Source organism: Uncinocarpus reesii, genomic scaffold (genome assembly GCF_000003515.1).
Source record: "Uncinocarpus reesii 1704 scaffold_3 genomic scaffold, whole genome shotgun sequence".
Lineage (NCBI taxonomy): Eukaryota > Fungi > Ascomycota > Eurotiomycetes > Onygenales > Onygenaceae > Uncinocarpus > Uncinocarpus reesii.
The window spans coordinates 2953800-2969337 of record NW_003052498.1 but is presented as its reverse complement, the minus strand read 5'-3'; the positions used below and the strand labels follow the sequence as shown (position 1 = coordinate 2969337).

Below are 15538 nucleotides of genomic sequence, written 5' to 3'. Positions count from 1 at the left end.
CCAAGCCCAGGCAAAATTCGGTTTTTCTCTAGCTAAATGTCATCGGCTTGTTATACCAGTTCCCCTGCTATCTCCAATGGCACTCTTTTTGCCTTGCCCGCTCTTTAGTTGGAGCAAGGCTGGCTGCAATTTTTTCTATCAAAAAGACTCCCCGTCTTGAAAGAACTGACTCCGAGTGAAACGGTGAACTATTCTATTCTCCAAGTATGCCTGTGGATTCATGCGCATTTACAACATTCTTTAACACGATTGGCAATCTAGTCCGCATGAAGCCAAGGCATAAAAGATCAGGACTATATGAAAAATGCTCTTGTTTACTAAGTTTCCGCTCTACTCTGAGCAGGAAACCAAACACTGTGCAGAGCTGAGAAGGACAAATAAGCACATCCACATGTTGGAGGCTGATGTCAGGAAGCTGGAGCATCACTGTGAATGCCGAATATGTTATACTATCCCTGAAGAGTGGAAGGCCCTCCTGTGCGGACATAGGTTTTGCTTGGGATGTGTCTCTCTGGAGTCTGGATGAGCCCTCTGATTAGAAGCAACCCATTTGGGCTTTTGTCCACTATAGAGGAACATTGGCAGTCAGGCAACAGTTGTTTCTTGATAAAGATAGCCCATTCTCACACAGATTTCTCCCAATATGATGAATGTTAGAAAACAACAATAGAGCCTTGGCCATCCACATACTGGACATGGTATCTCTTGTACTTTGCTACTGACTTGCTCGCGAGGTCGAGGTCGCTGAGCATTCCAAAATTAGCGTCTTTCTTTTTTGGATCTGTTAATCTACCCCTATGTGCAAATTCATGATGAGTGATTAATAGACTCCTTGATAGAATTGAGTTCGTAAAAGAGTAAAGAGTATCAGATGTTCACCAGTGGACTGAGTGCTAACAAGCGCCATGCTGTTTGGAGTGATGGTGTGGAATGGAGTGAAGACAATCGATCTGATCACCACTATGATCTTTCACAAAACAGCTTTGCTCGAAAGGAATCTTTTCCATTGACACTGTTACAGTTGTGTTAAACATCCTTTTAATTGTCCAGAAGAGATCCTGACTGCTGTTGCTCATCTCAAAATCAATCCATTTTTTCTGCCACAGATCTTCCCCTCCACATTGAGTCATCGTTCAAAACGCATCCAGCTGGGAATCGCAAGCACAGTCACGGTCGGAACAGCAGAAACCTGCCAAGATGCCGGCGCCAGCGGCAGTGCCCATGACGCCGGGCTTGTCGAGCTATATTCAATCCTTAAAGCAAAATACAGTAGAGGCGTCGACGGAGAATCTAATCACGTTCGTTTGCGCGCGCACCCCGCCCTGGAGTCTGGCTTTCGCGGTACTGATAAGCATGATAGACTCCTAAAACGCCGACAAATCCAGCAGCCGCACTCATGCGCGCTGGCCACAGCACATCTCCTCCTCCGGGCGATGCACACCAACAAATCCAATGACCCGGCGACGCTGATCGACCATGTGAAGCGGATCGGGAGACGGCTCGTGTCCGAGCAGCCCAAGCAATTGATCGTGGGAAATATCACCCGCCGTGTCCTAGGCATGATGAGAGATGAGGCCGAGGGCTTGAAACGGGACTGGGGCATGATGAGCGATGCTGGATCGGACGATACGCGCCCGCACACCCCACCCCAGGGCAGCTTCAGCAACCAGGCGCGCCTGTCGACACACGCCAGTGGTGCCCTCGAGAAGCTATCGCACCTGGATTCGCTTGAGAGACCCTCGTCTACGGGTCCAGTTGCGGCCGCTCCCGCGCTCCCGGGAACCTCCATGTTTAATCTGCTTTCATATCCGCCCGAATCCACCGACCCTAATTCACCAATCACCATATCTCGAGGGGATCCGGAAACGGGCGATGACAAGCCGAGGGATTATCGAGGTGAAGTGTTTGATGGTATAAAAGAGATCCTGGAAGAACTCAACCAGGTCAATGACCAGATCGCCGCCTACGCGCTCGAGCACATACACTCAAACGAGGTGATCCTCACGCACACTGCGTCGACCACAGTGCAAAAGTTCCTCCTTAAAGCCGCCGCGAAGCGGAAATTTACCGTGATCCAAGTAGAATCATATCCGAACAACCACGAAGATACCCATGCAACAGTGACCGGCATTAGCAGCGGAGACGAGGAACGATTAACGCCCGAAGCGTTCCAGAAGCCATTGATTGCCCAAGGCATCACAGTTATACTGATTCCGGATTCTGCAATATTCGCCCTGATGTCCCGGGTAAACAAGGTCATTCTCGGAACAGACTGTGTTCTCGCCAACGGGGGTTTGGTCGCTGCAGCGGGGACCCGGCTCATTGCTAACGCTGCTAAAGCACACCAGACACCGGTGGTTGTTGTGAGTGGAGTGTACAAGCTGAGTCCGGTGTATCCGTTTGACCATCGGTCGCTTGTTGAATACGGAGACCCGAGTGCTGTGCTCCCGTATGAGGATGGAGAGTTGATGGATACTATCAGCGTGCTCAATCCTCTATCGGATTACGTGCCTGCTGAGCTTATCGATCTTTACATTACGAATGTGTACGTTTTTTTTTCTTTTTCTTCTTGCTTCGAGTACCGCCGCTACTAAAACAGAGCTGACAAAAGATACTTATAGGGGAGGACATGCACCGTCGTATCTGTACCGAATTGTTGCGGATCACTATCGCAGTGAGGATGTCAACTTGTGATTGCAGTATTTAGGCTCAAAACTTGAAATCATGATGCAAATGGCATTCAGAAATTTTATGAAACATTATCATAGAAAAAGCGGGAGCGAGCTATTCTTTACCGGCGTTTCCATCTGTGCTACCGTTCCCCCATAATCAACATGAATTCCGCCTGTATCATGGGGCTGGAATTTTATTATCACAGCCATCAGACCAGTTTACATGTCTTGGGCGATTTCATCATCCACTCGGGCATAGTAGTTGTAGCACGGAAAATATCCCACACAAGTTCCAGCCGGTATGAAGGCCATGCTTCCCCTGCCATCTCGCTTTCCAACACTCCCCCAACCCCGGCACCCCCCTGGGATCATCTAAGATCTGGGCTTCTCCTTCTTCTCCTTCCAGAGAGCACTGAGGCCGACACCGGAAACCTTGACGACCTTGAATCGGACACCGGGAATATCACCCTTGGCCTTGCCCTTACGACCGAAACCAGCGAGGAGTACTTCGTCGTTCTCATCGACAAAGTTCAAGCAACCGTCATTTGGCACTAATTCATATCAAATCACATATCAGCACCCTCTGTTCCTACTTTCAACCAGCAAAAGTTCCCGTGACCCCCCATAGGTGAATTGTAAAAAAGAAGACCCACCGAAAGCAGTGACCTTCTTGCCGTTCTTGATCAACTGCACCTTGACACACTTTCGGATAGCAGAGTTGGGCTGTTTGGCTTCGACACCGACTTTCTCGAGAACGATACCCTTGGCGTGGGAGGAGCCACCGAATGGCGAGGACTTGAAGGCGGTTCCGAGGAGGCGCTTCTTGAATGAGAGATCGGCCCAGCGGTTGTCGCGGCGGTGGGTGCGCAACTTGCGGGCGGCGTTGAGACCGCGCGGCTTGCCTTTACCCATGTTGACGTGTTTCTAGGTTGTCGATGGAGGGTAGTCTTTTTTTTGCTGTGAATGTCGGAACGAGTAAGTTTTCCACGCTTGAGGAGGGGATAAAATTGGAGAGGCTGAAGAGCCCGGGGACAAAGGTGCTGTTACGTACCGATTCGCGTGCTATCGCAAAGTCGGGCGGGTTGAGAAGCCGGGTTGGTTTGTCGAGGGCGGATGAGGTCGCTGTCGTCGATTTTTCCAAACTGCGCCTGACTGTGGATGTCGCTCGCCTCCGCCCTAACGCTAAGCGAGTTTCGGAACGGCCCGGCGATTCATTTATCCGGGGCCCGCGACTTGAGCTCCCCTTCATTTGAACATCAGCAGCGTCGACCCAGACTAACTGCCAGCGTGAATAGTGCTTGGATGGTTTCTTGTGAAAATGACATTACAGCCTAGCAAAACAAACCAGCGCCCCCCTCGACCAGCTCTCTTCCAGGGCCCGCCCTCTCACAACGCTTCGAATCTGTCCCTCCCGCCCGGTCTCCTCAACTTACCTCAAGGGTCCGCCAGTAGAGCGTCATCCATAAAAGGGACCCAGGCCTCTTCGGTGCGCCATGGCACTTCAAAAAGTTTCCGTGGTGCTGCTCCGGAGCTAGGTTCACCCTTTCTTCGCCCCGCTCGATCCTGCGGTCAGGCCGAAATCGACTCTGGGGACGCCGTGTGGGAAGAGATGCAGAGCACTCTCGCCGAGGTGGAGTTGAATGCCGCAAGCGGAGACCATGTGTTTGGTGCAGAGCATTCCAGAGCCCTCGAGGAACTGCGGGTTAAGCAGTTGGCGTTGGCGCAGGCGTGGGCGAGAAGTGAGGCAGATGAAGTGGTCGAGAGCTCGGCGAGCGACTCTGGGATGAAAGGACCGGAGTCTGTAGGGCGTGCGTCCACGGAAACAGAAGACCGTTCGCCTCATAACGTGTTGGATGAGAAGACGGAAAAGGATATCTTCTTCGCAAGGAAGAGGAGAGAGGCCAACGACCGATATTTTGAACGGGTGAATAACAGTGTCTTGGACGTTGTGGCGAAACTCAATGAGGTTGCCAATGCTATGCGGGCCGTGGAGCGTGAGAGCAAAGAGATTTGGAGCGAGAGCGAAAGTATCAGCTCCGCAGTGCCAGATGGCTGAATCTACCGATTCGAGATAACGTCTTCCGCTTCTACCAAGGTCATTGACACTGAATCGTCAGCTTGACAAACTCACCGAGGACACTGGGATCAGAGGTTCAGTACCGCGACCCATGCGTAGCAGGCCATATCTGCGCCCTTGAACAAATCACGGCATCACAATCCGGTCTATCATTCCGTCTACGGAAGGCTAGGAACTTCAGCTAAGAGAGAGACGAGTTGAAACCAAGTAGATGAACACCGTTTCCATGACAGCAGAGCCATATTCCTGGCGCTGGACATATAGGCAACCAAGCAATCCCAAGCTATTCGTACAAAGGGGTATCATAGCTTTTAAAAATATAGCTAGCAACCAACTCAAACTACCAATATTCAGTTGTCTTTGACCAGATTCCGTGCCGCTTGCCATGCTTTATGCAGATTCTCCTGTACCTCACCCCACTCTATCTCCTGCGCTCTCCTGACAAGCAATTTGACTTCCTGGTTCCATCTCTCCTTGCCTAGCTCCATGATCCCAGGTCTCTCGCGAGGTAAATAACCCCATCGAGCCATCACATCAGCAGCAGCACCGTCTCTAATCAGACCATTTCTGGCCGTTGCTGGGAGGGAGAGTGTGTTGAGAAGGTCAATCTGTTCCCGTAAGACTCTGTGTTGGTGAGTCCGGCTTGCGAGATGGAGGTGTAAGGTCAGGTAGAGTATGGAGGTCGTGAGGGTGAAGCCTCCCAGCTGAGTTTGCGGTAAGCTGCAGGATCTTGTCCGTAGTGTTGCTGGGCAGGTGGAGGGGAGATGGACATACGAAGCCGGTGAAAAATCCCATTTTATCAAAGAGCACGAACACGCCGCATAGAGGGTTGATCAAACGTGTATCTAGCCAGAGACAGACATTGCCAGAGTGCGTTTCCCGTCATTTGATGCTGGTGGTGAGCTTTGACTCTCTTCCAGTTCTCGGCTCCGATTGGGCCCGCAAGCTCACTAGCGGCATTTGTCAACTTTCCCAATCTTCCTCTCATCGTTCTGACTATCTCGACGGGCTGGACAGCAATTCTCACGCTGCAATTCATCCTACAGCTTATTCCATAGACCCAAACTGCTATCAATTCCAGTCCGAGTGTCATCGGCTACCTCAATTGTGTTCCCCCCTCCAATCCGGCCTACATAACCCTTGCGCGCCGGGCGCCGAAAATTTCCTAATCCGCCTTCAACATGGCCGGCGGCGCAATGAAATATCGCCATCTAGGCCGAAAATCCTCGCACAGACAAGCTCTCCTCCGAAATCTCGTAACTTCCCTCTTCACGCATGAATCCATCACGACAACCTGGGCCAAGGCCAAAGAGGCACAGCGACTAGCTGAGAAGCTGATCACCCTTGGAAAGAAGAACACCGAAGCCAGCAAGAGAAGAGCTCTGTCTATTTTCTTCGTACGTCTTTGCTTCCCCCGGCTCCCTCATTTTCCAACCGGGGGATACTTCCTTTAAGAAGCCGCCCTTCCATGCATTGCTAGCCACGCATCTACTAACCCACCACGAAACTTTCCCAGACCCCCCATGAGCTCCTCCCCAAACTCTTCGGCCCCCTCCGTGACCGCTATCTCAACCGTCCAGGCGGCTACACCCGCGTCCTGCGCATCGAGCCCCACAAACCCGACCAAGCGCCCTCCGCCATCCTCGAACTCGTCGACGGCCCGCGCGATATGCGCTTCGCCATGACCGCCAAAACCGTCGCTCGACGTCGGGCACAGGGCATGGAAATCAACGAGTTCACGGAACGGAATGTCAAGAAGGTGACGCGGTACAGGAAGGATGGCGCCGAGGCGCTGGAGAAGGAGGTTCAGAAGGCTGAGGAGAATCTGCGGACGCAGGGTTTGTGAAATAGATGGGGGAAAGGGGGATCTCGCTCCCCTTGCTGAAGCGGATGTAACTTGTTCTTGGTATAGCTGGCGTTTCGGGAGTGATGCCTCATTTATTGCTTTGGTTCTGCCCTGTATCCGGTCGGGGGTTATGTTCAACGATGATCAGCAACCTGGTTATCATAATGATTCATAGACTGAGCCAAAGCTGGAAACAATGTACATTATCATGACTCAAATTCCATTACTTGTCCTAGTGAGACCTTAACGCTACTATCTCCATGCCTAGCAGCATCAACTCGACCACATGTAAGCTCCCACGCCCCTGCTATTAGCTCTCGAGCTTGGGCGGGTAGAAGTAAACGAAACAAGCCAGGGAAACAGGCGGATGCACAGGGTGCAGATACAGGAAGCGAGTATTCGCCACAAGTCTAACAAGGCTTTTCATGCAGTTACATTATAACATCTTATCTGCCAAGTTTTGCAATTTCCTCTGAGCACTCCATGGATCAAAAAGTAGCAATTCTTTTGCAAGATGTAAACGATAATCCGGGACCATGCGACGCCGCCTATGAGCACTATATGTTGACATGTATAACATTACCCATAACCAGAAGATGTCCAGATGCGCCTATCACTTGTCGTCAGATACGGATAGCGAGGTAAAATACCTTGGGTAGGAATAAGATACCTAAGTATGCAAGGAAGCCGTTACAGCGCCGAGGCTGAGGTTCCATGAGATCGAGAATTTTGAGAAGCCGTGCCACCCACAACCAAAGGGCCAGATTTTGATGTCACTGGCTTTGGAAGAGTGGAAGTATTATTCGTATAAGCCTGAGAAGATGATGTTGAGGTTCGCGCCATCCGATCAAAGTCATAAGGAACTTCTGACGGGGGAGGCTTTGGCGGGAGATGAGATGGTGTACCCCACTTCGCAATCGAGTTTTTATTGTCGGATTGTCTTCCCGCTCCCGATGATGTAGAGGTGGAACCTCTGTTATTAGCCTGAGATCCCAGATTTTTAGCTTGAAATCGGTTCACATTGTCTAGAGTCGCCGCCCAAGGGGAAGCAGATGCGGGATGACTACTAGACGGCTGAGAAGATGGCTGAGAGATTCCTGCGCCCGGAGCGAAGGATCTGCTTTGCGGATTAAACGATGAGCGCACGAAACTCCCGGGTAAGGGATGCTGGGAACCATTGCTAGGAGGAATTTGAGAGTACGTCTGGTTTTGAGATTGGCCATATGGATAAACCACTTGGGTGGAAGAGACAGGATTAGGCGGTAGGTTAGGCCAGTGTACGGCTTGAGGGTTCCTTTGCACCGCAGGAGAGGGATAGTTAGATTGGTAAGGAGGTTGTGTCCATGTCGGAGGGGATTGTGGATATTGCATTCCGGTGGGAAGAGCATAGGAGTTCATCGCTGGCGACGATCTCGTAGATGACTGCTGCGACATCATTGGGAGTTGGGCGCCCTGGTGAAAGTTTGCGTACTGAGCTGGAATATGTCCATTCTGCCAGCCACCTTGCGGTCCCATACCCATTGGATAATGCGGAAACCCAGTGTTATTAGCCTGGGGTGAATACATGGTAGTGTTCTGATTGCCCTGCCCGAAATTCAAACCGGCGGAAGGCGGTTGCCCCAACATGTAGTTGTTTTGCGGGATGAACGAAGGGTCATGCACGGGTCCTGTGAACGGTAACTGCGCATTTGAATATTGAACACCGCCATAGTAAGTACTAAATTGCGACCTCGCCTCGAAACTATCGTCATGTGGCGTCCTTTGTTTGTGTTTCTTACGGCCAGCTCTTGAGTTAGACCTAGAGACATTCGCGCTGTGTTCGCCGCTGTTGGGACTATCTGAGGATTTGGATTCGGGAAAATCTCTGAATATTCTTTCACGAGCTTCTTGATACTTCGCTTCGCGCTCCTCGCGCGTCAAAGCCTGGCGTTCTTTGGCTGGTGTGGCTGCTGTTGATGATTCCGTTCCATCTTCACCAGATCCTTCCGCTCCTACTTCCGACGCGGTTTTCGATGGTACCGATGAACTAGGCGCGGTACTTCCTCCAACGGAAAATGACGTTCCTTGTTGGCCAGCACGGCGCATTATTTTCATTGCTGGTACTACTGGCGGCGGGGTTTTCATGGCATTTGCAGCGTAGAGTGCCGACAGAGGGGTAGGTCTAGCTAAGTCAGCTTCGAGAGTGTAACTGAATAGTGAGCCGGATATATCCACTTACAGCCTACACCACGGCGTCCGGTGGAGACGGACAGACGTTACATTATTGTCCACAAAGTGTGTCAAATGATAGTAATCTCCCAACTTATGAGCGAGCAGGCGCCCGAAAGCGTTGCAGGGCGGAAGCTCTAAAGATTGTTCACTATAATGGTTGTCAGTGTCGACATAATGGGAAAGTAACACGAAGCTAACCTAGGGTTCTTGATAAAACAAATGATTTTCTCTTCGAGCTGAAGTATAAGTAACCTGTCTTTTGGGGAACGCATCGCTTCAAGCAGTTTCTCATCTGGCTCATTCGGAAACCCGTGGAGAGTCCGCTCGTTCACAGGATTAATAGCTGGATCATGATGTAGAGATTTCAAGCCTTCGTTTAGTCGTGAAACATTGACTGAGGCCATGCCAGAAAGTCGTTGGGACATAGCCAGTTGGTTGACGCGGTCTACGCGGGCACTGTTCTCCGAACCGGCTTGGGAATTGAGAGCACCCGAAGCAGGTAGAGAAATGTCATCTTCTTCAATAGCCTGAACACTTGCGCTATCATCGGGCCGCAACGACTCCTTTTCATCCATGGCGAACGTCGTTACCGAAGCCATGCTCTTGGAATCGAAGCTTGTAGGTTTCGTAGAAGAGTTAGACAAGTGGGTCTGGTCGTCATCAAACGCGCCCTCGTTTTTCAAATGGTCGTCCTCTTCAGGCGTCTCTAAGCCATCTGCCGCTTCCTCTGTCCTAACCAAGTGAAGTGTTTGGACCCCTTTAGACAGCTCATCCACGTGCACGCTGTCCGTATCGCCATGTCGTAGATCTCGTTGGCCCGAAGCTCCACCGGTCACTGGATCGTGAGGAATTGGTACGTCGGCAACAGACTCGTTTTTTTGCGTCCCCTGATGGTGTGGAAAACTACGCTGGTCAAGAGGCGGGTTCATCATCGCAACCTGACAAATTTGGTGTAAGCGCGGATGCCCAAGGAGAAAAAAGTTGCAACCGCACAGAAGCTCACCTTTGCGAATGATAGTTGACCATTAAGTTGCGCTGTGTTTGAAGCCATTGTGAAAAAGAATATAGTGAATGCTGGTCCAGTTCAAAAGGCTGTAACACACTGACAGTGTGGCTCTCAGAAAGTCCCACGGTGATCATATAGCGGAAACAAGGTCAATATAAAAAGCCACCACGCACAAGTCCGGGCAAGCAGACGACATATCTCTGGACATGGATATTCGCCATGGAAGTCACTGAACAAAATAAATAGAATTTAGACAATAGATGGGAGGTAAAGCAGAGGCCGGGTAGCAAGTGGGAATTCTCTTTTGAGGCTGAGTCTGGTTGTAAAAACTGGCAAGCGGGAGGCCTAAACCACAAAGCTCATACTGAGCAGGGACAAAAATTCCCTTCCAGTGCAGATAGCAGCGGGTGTCACTGTCAGCAAACAACCGGCGCAGGTGGAATGTCGGCGGTGGGGAGACCAGGGAGGACGAGGAGGAGGAGGAAGTGCTGAAAGTTGATAAAGATGAGAGTTGGGCTGTGGCTTGGCGGCCGCAACTGTGGGGACGGCTGATTATGTAATGGCGCAGGGCTGGCTTAGTCATCCCAGGTTGGGTTACGCCTGAGATTCTGTGAGGATCCGGAGGACAACAGGAAGGAAAAGAGACACACTGTGGAACTGCTGCAGAGCGGGCTGTGATATGCAAACAAACAGCAAGTTATGCTTGGGTGAATATCACTGAAATACCATAGCCATCTGAACGGGATTTCTCAGCTGCATTTGCTGTCTTCCTATCTCCCTGCGCCAGCTAGCTCTCGTGCGCCAGGTCTGATACTATTCGTGCAAGTCTCATTGGAGCAAGCATTGGGATGAACCGGTATCGCAATGTCCCAGGGTTACGTGGCCCGTCTAAAGCCACTCCAAGTACCCTCTGCCAAAAATGTTTGAAAAGAGATAAGTCTCCGTTCGTCAATAAGTTATACTTCTGCTGGTACTGACAACAGTCAAACGTCACTACAGTTATGAATGCAAAGCTGCCCCCCAGGAACGCCCATATACCTCACGTCCCTCTAGAACCCAGCAATTAGCAAATCCGAAACTGCTACCACCCTTATCAAGTGATCTCCCAAAACAACCATCGCCAACGTACGTCTCACAAGCCAGGATGTCAAGTCCCTCGTGGTAATACTAATAATCATTTGTTCCAGGAGCGCGGCAACTAGTAGTTTTGAGCAAAGGGGGGAGGAAATACGGCGTGGTAGGGGGAACTTAAATGGGGATCGAGGCCCATCCGACAGACATAAATCAAGATCCCGGTCTCGCTCAGTTGCTTCAAACATATCCTCAAGCTCAGTTTCCACCATATCCACCAATCGTTCACAATCCCCGGCCCCAAGAAGAAGAGCCGACCTATCACCCTCACCATTTCGGCCAGAGGAACGCAAACGAAAAGCACGGAGAAGCCTATCGATAGAATCATATCCATCATCCGGGTCTGACGCGGAATCCCATTCTCGCGCACGTGGCACGGACCGTCACCTGAGACGCAAATGGAATTCACGAAGCCCAGACGAACGGGGGAGACAGCATGCATCAGACAGACGAGGTAGCTGGAGGAACAGATCTAGAAGTAGGAGCAGGAATAGAAGCAAAATTGCAAGGGAGAGACGGTCGATGACGCCCGCGTTATATCAAAACGCGACACCATCGCGGTATTCGCACAGTCCGGGCCGAAGATATAGGAGGTCATCCCAAGATTCAAGTCCCGAGAGATCTAGGCTCAGGCAGCGGGAACGTTCCGCCTCCAGGGAGAAGCCAAGGGACAGGCCAGCCGCCGCGCATACCGCCCCTCCACCCAAAAGACGAAGCTTGAGCCCGTACAGTAAGCGACTAGCCCTAACACAGGCCATGAACAGAACATGAGACGGTCATTCCAAGGCGATCAGGTTCCGCGACTTTTCCATTCATGGCATTTCGCCTTCTTTTCACGTTGTCCCCATCGCCTTCACAAGCGCGTTTTCGGTGCGGAGGGGTCTTTTTCATTACCGTACCAAGGATAACAGGCAAATGTATCATATATTGTTTAGAAACAGCGTCCATGCCATGCCCCTTGTAGCTTTGATTCCTATATTTCTGCGCCGTATTGCATAAATCGTAGGGCGTCACGCCGATTCATTCTCGTATCCGCCAATATCAACGATCGTTTAGCTCCAGTTCTCATCCTCCCTTTCCCTTCGTTCCTCTTCCTCTTCCTCCCGTTCTCGGATATGCATGCCTTCCACTAGAGCTTCGCCTTCTATTCCGATTTCCTCTCCGTCCACGTCGGCACCCTTGGTCTTCTCTTTCGCGGCCTTTTGCGCATTCTGTATCCGCTCCCTCACCAACCGTGCTATCGCGTTTTCAGTTCTCACGTTGAGAATCTTCAATTTTGCATCGAGATCTCTTTTCAAGTCCCAGTTTGGCTTTTTAGGCTGCAATTTGAACAGGTCGATCGGCTTGTCTGCTTCCTCATCCTTCTGTGCTGTTTCCGCGGTAGATAACGAAATCTTGGCTGCTTTCTCCTCTAGTGTAGTTTGCCCTTCAATAGGTGTATTTTCAAAGCCAAGTTTGGGTCCTCGTGTCTCTGGGTCGTAGTTCCTTCCGGAAAGATACTTTGAGGAAACATCGGCAGATTTACCGTCGGGCTCGTCGAGGTGAGGTTCTTTTCCATCTGGTTCTGGCTGTTTTCTTTTCAGCGCGGCAAGCTTTGCGAGGCGCGTCTTGCGATCAACCGCGGCTGCATCAAGGGTGGAGTGCGTAGAAGCCATAGTAAGCAGAGCCAACAAGGAACGCAGGTCGGTGGAGAGCCTTTGACCTGTCTGTTTCGCGGTTGAAAAGGCGAGTTGAGAGCGAAGTGAAGCCGTGAAGTTGGAGACCCCAGCAAGCCTTCAAGGTTCAGCCACGGAAAGCCACAAATTGAGAGCCAAACCTCCCCAGCTCGAATCCCAAAAAATAACGACAACGCAGGCACAATGAACAGAAGATAATCGACAAATTCTTGTAACCCATTGAGCTAGGGTGCTTGCTTGGACACCTAGTGCTTCTCTATCCGCCCCGAAATACTTGGTGGTCGTTTCGTTTCCGTCGATAGCTACATGACCGGCGTTTGCGTTCGACCAGCGCTGCTTTGCAGTCCACGCTCACGATGCCCCAGCCGCTTCAAGTCTTCGCATAAGGCGCCTATATCCCCTCGGCATTTCTCCGTTTCACAATGTCTATCGTCGAGCTTGAAGGAGAGCGATTCGCCCGGATTGGATATAACACAAGATAGTTATCAAACCGAGAACAGCATCCGCCCTCCGCAGCCCCCCAGTGCCCCGTTTTTCCCAATTCGCAGAATTACCAGTAGGACTCCGACTCAGTCTACGCAGCCGTCGGTGTCACGGCGACTGACAGATCGTTTCAAGCGACATACATCTAGAGAACCTCACCGTCTCTGGCGTAATGCCTCGGCACCCGCACCCGCCCAGCCCTCAAACACTGGTCAAAAAGGAGAGAATGGAAATAAATCATTTAAAATTTCCAATGGAATTGCCCGAGCCCATGCGCAGCAAAACCCAAAGCAGCATCCAGCATTCCCTGGGGCGCATATCCTCAAGGATCGTCGCCTGATTGAAGAAGCTATCCTAGAGGAAGCCCGCCATTACAGTGGTTTCAGCCTCAATAGCAGAACTTATGAGATTGAATTCCAAGCAAGGTGGAACTCTCTCTATGCTCACTCCGTTGTCCGTCCAGACTATAATCGTAATTTCCAGACGTTGTTCAAAGCGAAGGCTCATGGAACACCTAGTACTGAAATCTGGAACCAACTCAGAGTGCAAGAATGGACGATTGTGGCAAGCTGGGCTAAACATTTCACCAATGTCACCGACGGCAAGCGCTTCTGGTCAGGGTTGAAGCTGTCGCAAAAGCGCGAAAGGTGGCCAGATATCGCCTTTTGGCTCCTATTGAACTCACCCCAAGATGCACTGACATTTCTGGAATCCACTGCCGACTCACCTTATCCTCCTTTTCGGATGGTATCCGAATGCATGCTCTATCTTGATGCATTCTATTACGAGCATTTGACATGTACTCCGGAGAGCAAAAGCTATTACCATGGCTTGCTACGTTCCACGATTGGGCCAGCTAGATGGCCAGTTATCAACGTTTCTCAGCGAGGAATACGTACATACCTCAAACGTTGCGAACTAAGTGAACTGCTGGAAGCAGTCGAAAAAATGCTCCAAGGGGAGACCTACGTCACGGCCCCTACCTTGATGTTTGTAATGGATCTACTCCATAAATTCAATGATGCCAGCAATTCATTTCGCGTGCTGCAACTGCTTCCTCATCGCATGAATCAGTGGATTTCGTTCGACTCGGATGTTGTGGCCAAGCGTTGCTGCAAACTCCTCACGCTGGATAGCACCTACGATGAGAAAGGAACTCGCAATTTTCAAATTCTCCCCAAAATACTGAACTTGGGAATACGACCCAATCGAGTGATGTTGAATATTATTATTCAAAACGCGATCAAATTGGGCGACCCAGAAATGGCGTGGGATATATACGACTACTCCGGCTTTTCACCGGACTCCTACACCTACCTACTACTCCTTGACGATGCTGTGGAGCGTGGTGATACGGTGAGGATACAATACTGCCTTCGCACGATAGCGGCGAATTCTGAGTTAGCACAAGAACCTCATGTTATCAGCAAGGTTTTGCACGCTTTATATCGGCAAGTCACTCCCGAGACGGAATCAAAACTGTTCAACGAGATGATCCAAGTTTACTGCCTAGGTCATGATCCGCAACCACTCCGGGAGCTGGGTATAGTCCGGGAGGAATTAAATGTTAAAGGGTGGAAATGGAAATTCCCACCTTCACCACATTCTTTAGTCTTGATGGTTTCAGCATACCTTCGTTTGCACAAGAGCATGGAACAGACAATTGAAGTGTATCAGCAGTTTTACAGACTTGTCCGAGAAGGCCACGATTCTGTTGGCAAATTGGCGGAGACCGATCATATCTACAACACTTTTCTGATGGCACTCCAGCCAGATAAGACCGGGATCCGTCCATCCTTGATGATCATCCAGGATATGTACCGGCCCCTCCCAGAGACCGCATTTCTTAAAGCCGAAAATAGGCCCATTCGGCAAAGGCTTCCAACCATGGTAAGCTGGGGTATTTTGTTAAATACGGCCATGAGCCATGGGGACCTAGAAACCTTCGCCATGATCCGCCAAGCTATGATTGAGCATGGAGTTAAGATGAACACCTCGACGTGGAATGCGGTGCTTCGAGGATATGCGAAGCTCAAGATGGTGGACGAGTTTGCTGAGGCGATGAACCAGATGCTGTTGGAGGGGCTGACTCCTGATGAATATACGTTCGCGGCTGTTAACAGGATGCGCGATCAGGCGAGGCTTCAGGAGACCCTTGATAGAATCGGTGTTGATTTGCAGACTTTGACATTGATAAATCAGCCTAGATTGGAGGCAATCCAGGGGATGGAGGGTAGTCCAGATCAACACAGGCAAATCCTGCCCCAAGAGCTACAAATAAGCGGGGAAGAGACTTGTGATCTCTTAGAGGTAAACGAGAGATGTCTCTGATAGAAGCCGTGTTCTAGAGATTAAACCATTCCAGCAATCGAATTACTCCTGCGGCCTGGAAGATTAGATCCCAGTTGACTCCGCGATTTGCCAAACCTCCGAGTA

The 15538-nt window shown here is 50.7% G+C and overlaps 8 protein-coding genes across 8 annotated transcripts; 5 read left to right on the top strand and 3 right to left on the bottom strand.

Annotated features, from left to right (window-relative positions):
- Positions 1-1197: 1197 nt before the first annotated feature.
- Positions 1198-2694, top strand: UREG_05776 (uncharacterized protein; the record flags this gene model as incomplete). The annotated part of the gene is made up of 3 exons (XM_002585041.1): positions 1198-1298; positions 1361-2545; positions 2622-2694. 3 exons carry the CDS (start codon positions 1198-1200, stop codon positions 2692-2694), a joined length of 1359 nt encoding a protein of 452 aa, XP_002585087.1.
- A 350-nt stretch (positions 2695-3044) lies between these two features.
- Positions 3045-3584, bottom strand: UREG_05775 (40S ribosomal protein S23; the record flags this gene model as incomplete). The annotated part of the gene is made up of 2 exons (XM_002585040.1): positions 3045-3223; positions 3326-3584. 2 exons carry the CDS (start codon positions 3582-3584, stop codon positions 3045-3047), a joined length of 438 nt encoding a protein of 145 aa, XP_002585086.1.
- Positions 3585-3990: 406 nt separating this feature from the next.
- On the top strand, positions 3991-4728 carry UREG_05774 (uncharacterized protein; the record flags this gene model as incomplete). Its single annotated transcript, XM_002585039.1, has 1 exon — positions 3991-4728. The coding sequence occupies one exon, from the start codon at positions 3991-3993 to the stop codon at positions 4726-4728; it is 738 nt and encodes a 245-aa protein (XP_002585085.1).
- Positions 4729-5930: 1202 nt separating this feature from the next.
- UREG_05773 (50S ribosomal protein L17) lies at positions 5931-6595 on the top strand (the record flags this gene model as incomplete). The annotated part of the gene is made up of 2 exons (XM_002585038.1): positions 5931-6146; positions 6266-6595. The coding sequence occupies 2 exons, from the start codon at positions 5931-5933 to the stop codon at positions 6593-6595; spliced, it is 546 nt and encodes a 181-aa protein (XP_002585084.1).
- Positions 6596-7285: 690 nt separating this feature from the next.
- Positions 7286-9857, bottom strand: UREG_05772 (uncharacterized protein; the record flags this gene model as incomplete). The annotated part of the gene is made up of 4 exons (XM_002585037.1): positions 7286-8756; positions 8814-8954; positions 9005-9744; positions 9810-9857. The coding sequence occupies 4 exons, from the start codon at positions 9855-9857 to the stop codon at positions 7286-7288; spliced, it is 2400 nt and encodes a 799-aa protein (XP_002585083.1).
- An 819-nt stretch (positions 9858-10676) lies between these two features.
- UREG_05771 (uncharacterized protein) lies at positions 10677-11851 on the top strand (the record flags this gene model as incomplete). The annotated part of the gene is made up of 4 exons (XM_002585036.1): positions 10677-10715; positions 10837-10937; positions 11054-11673; positions 11697-11851. The coding sequence occupies 4 exons, from the start codon at positions 10677-10679 to the stop codon at positions 11849-11851; spliced, it is 915 nt and encodes a 304-aa protein (XP_002585082.1).
- A 144-nt stretch (positions 11852-11995) lies between these two features.
- Positions 11996-12598, bottom strand: UREG_05770 (uncharacterized protein; the record flags this gene model as incomplete). Its single annotated transcript, XM_002585035.1, has 1 exon — positions 11996-12598. The coding sequence occupies one exon, from the start codon at positions 12596-12598 to the stop codon at positions 11996-11998; it is 603 nt and encodes a 200-aa protein (XP_002585081.1).
- Positions 12599-12925: 327 nt separating this feature from the next.
- On the top strand, positions 12926-15433 carry UREG_05769 (uncharacterized protein; the record flags this gene model as incomplete). The annotated part of the gene is made up of 1 exon (XM_002585034.1): positions 12926-15433. One exon carries the CDS (start codon positions 12926-12928, stop codon positions 15431-15433), a length of 2508 nt encoding a protein of 835 aa, XP_002585080.1.
- Between the last annotated feature and the right edge of the window lie 105 nt (positions 15434-15538).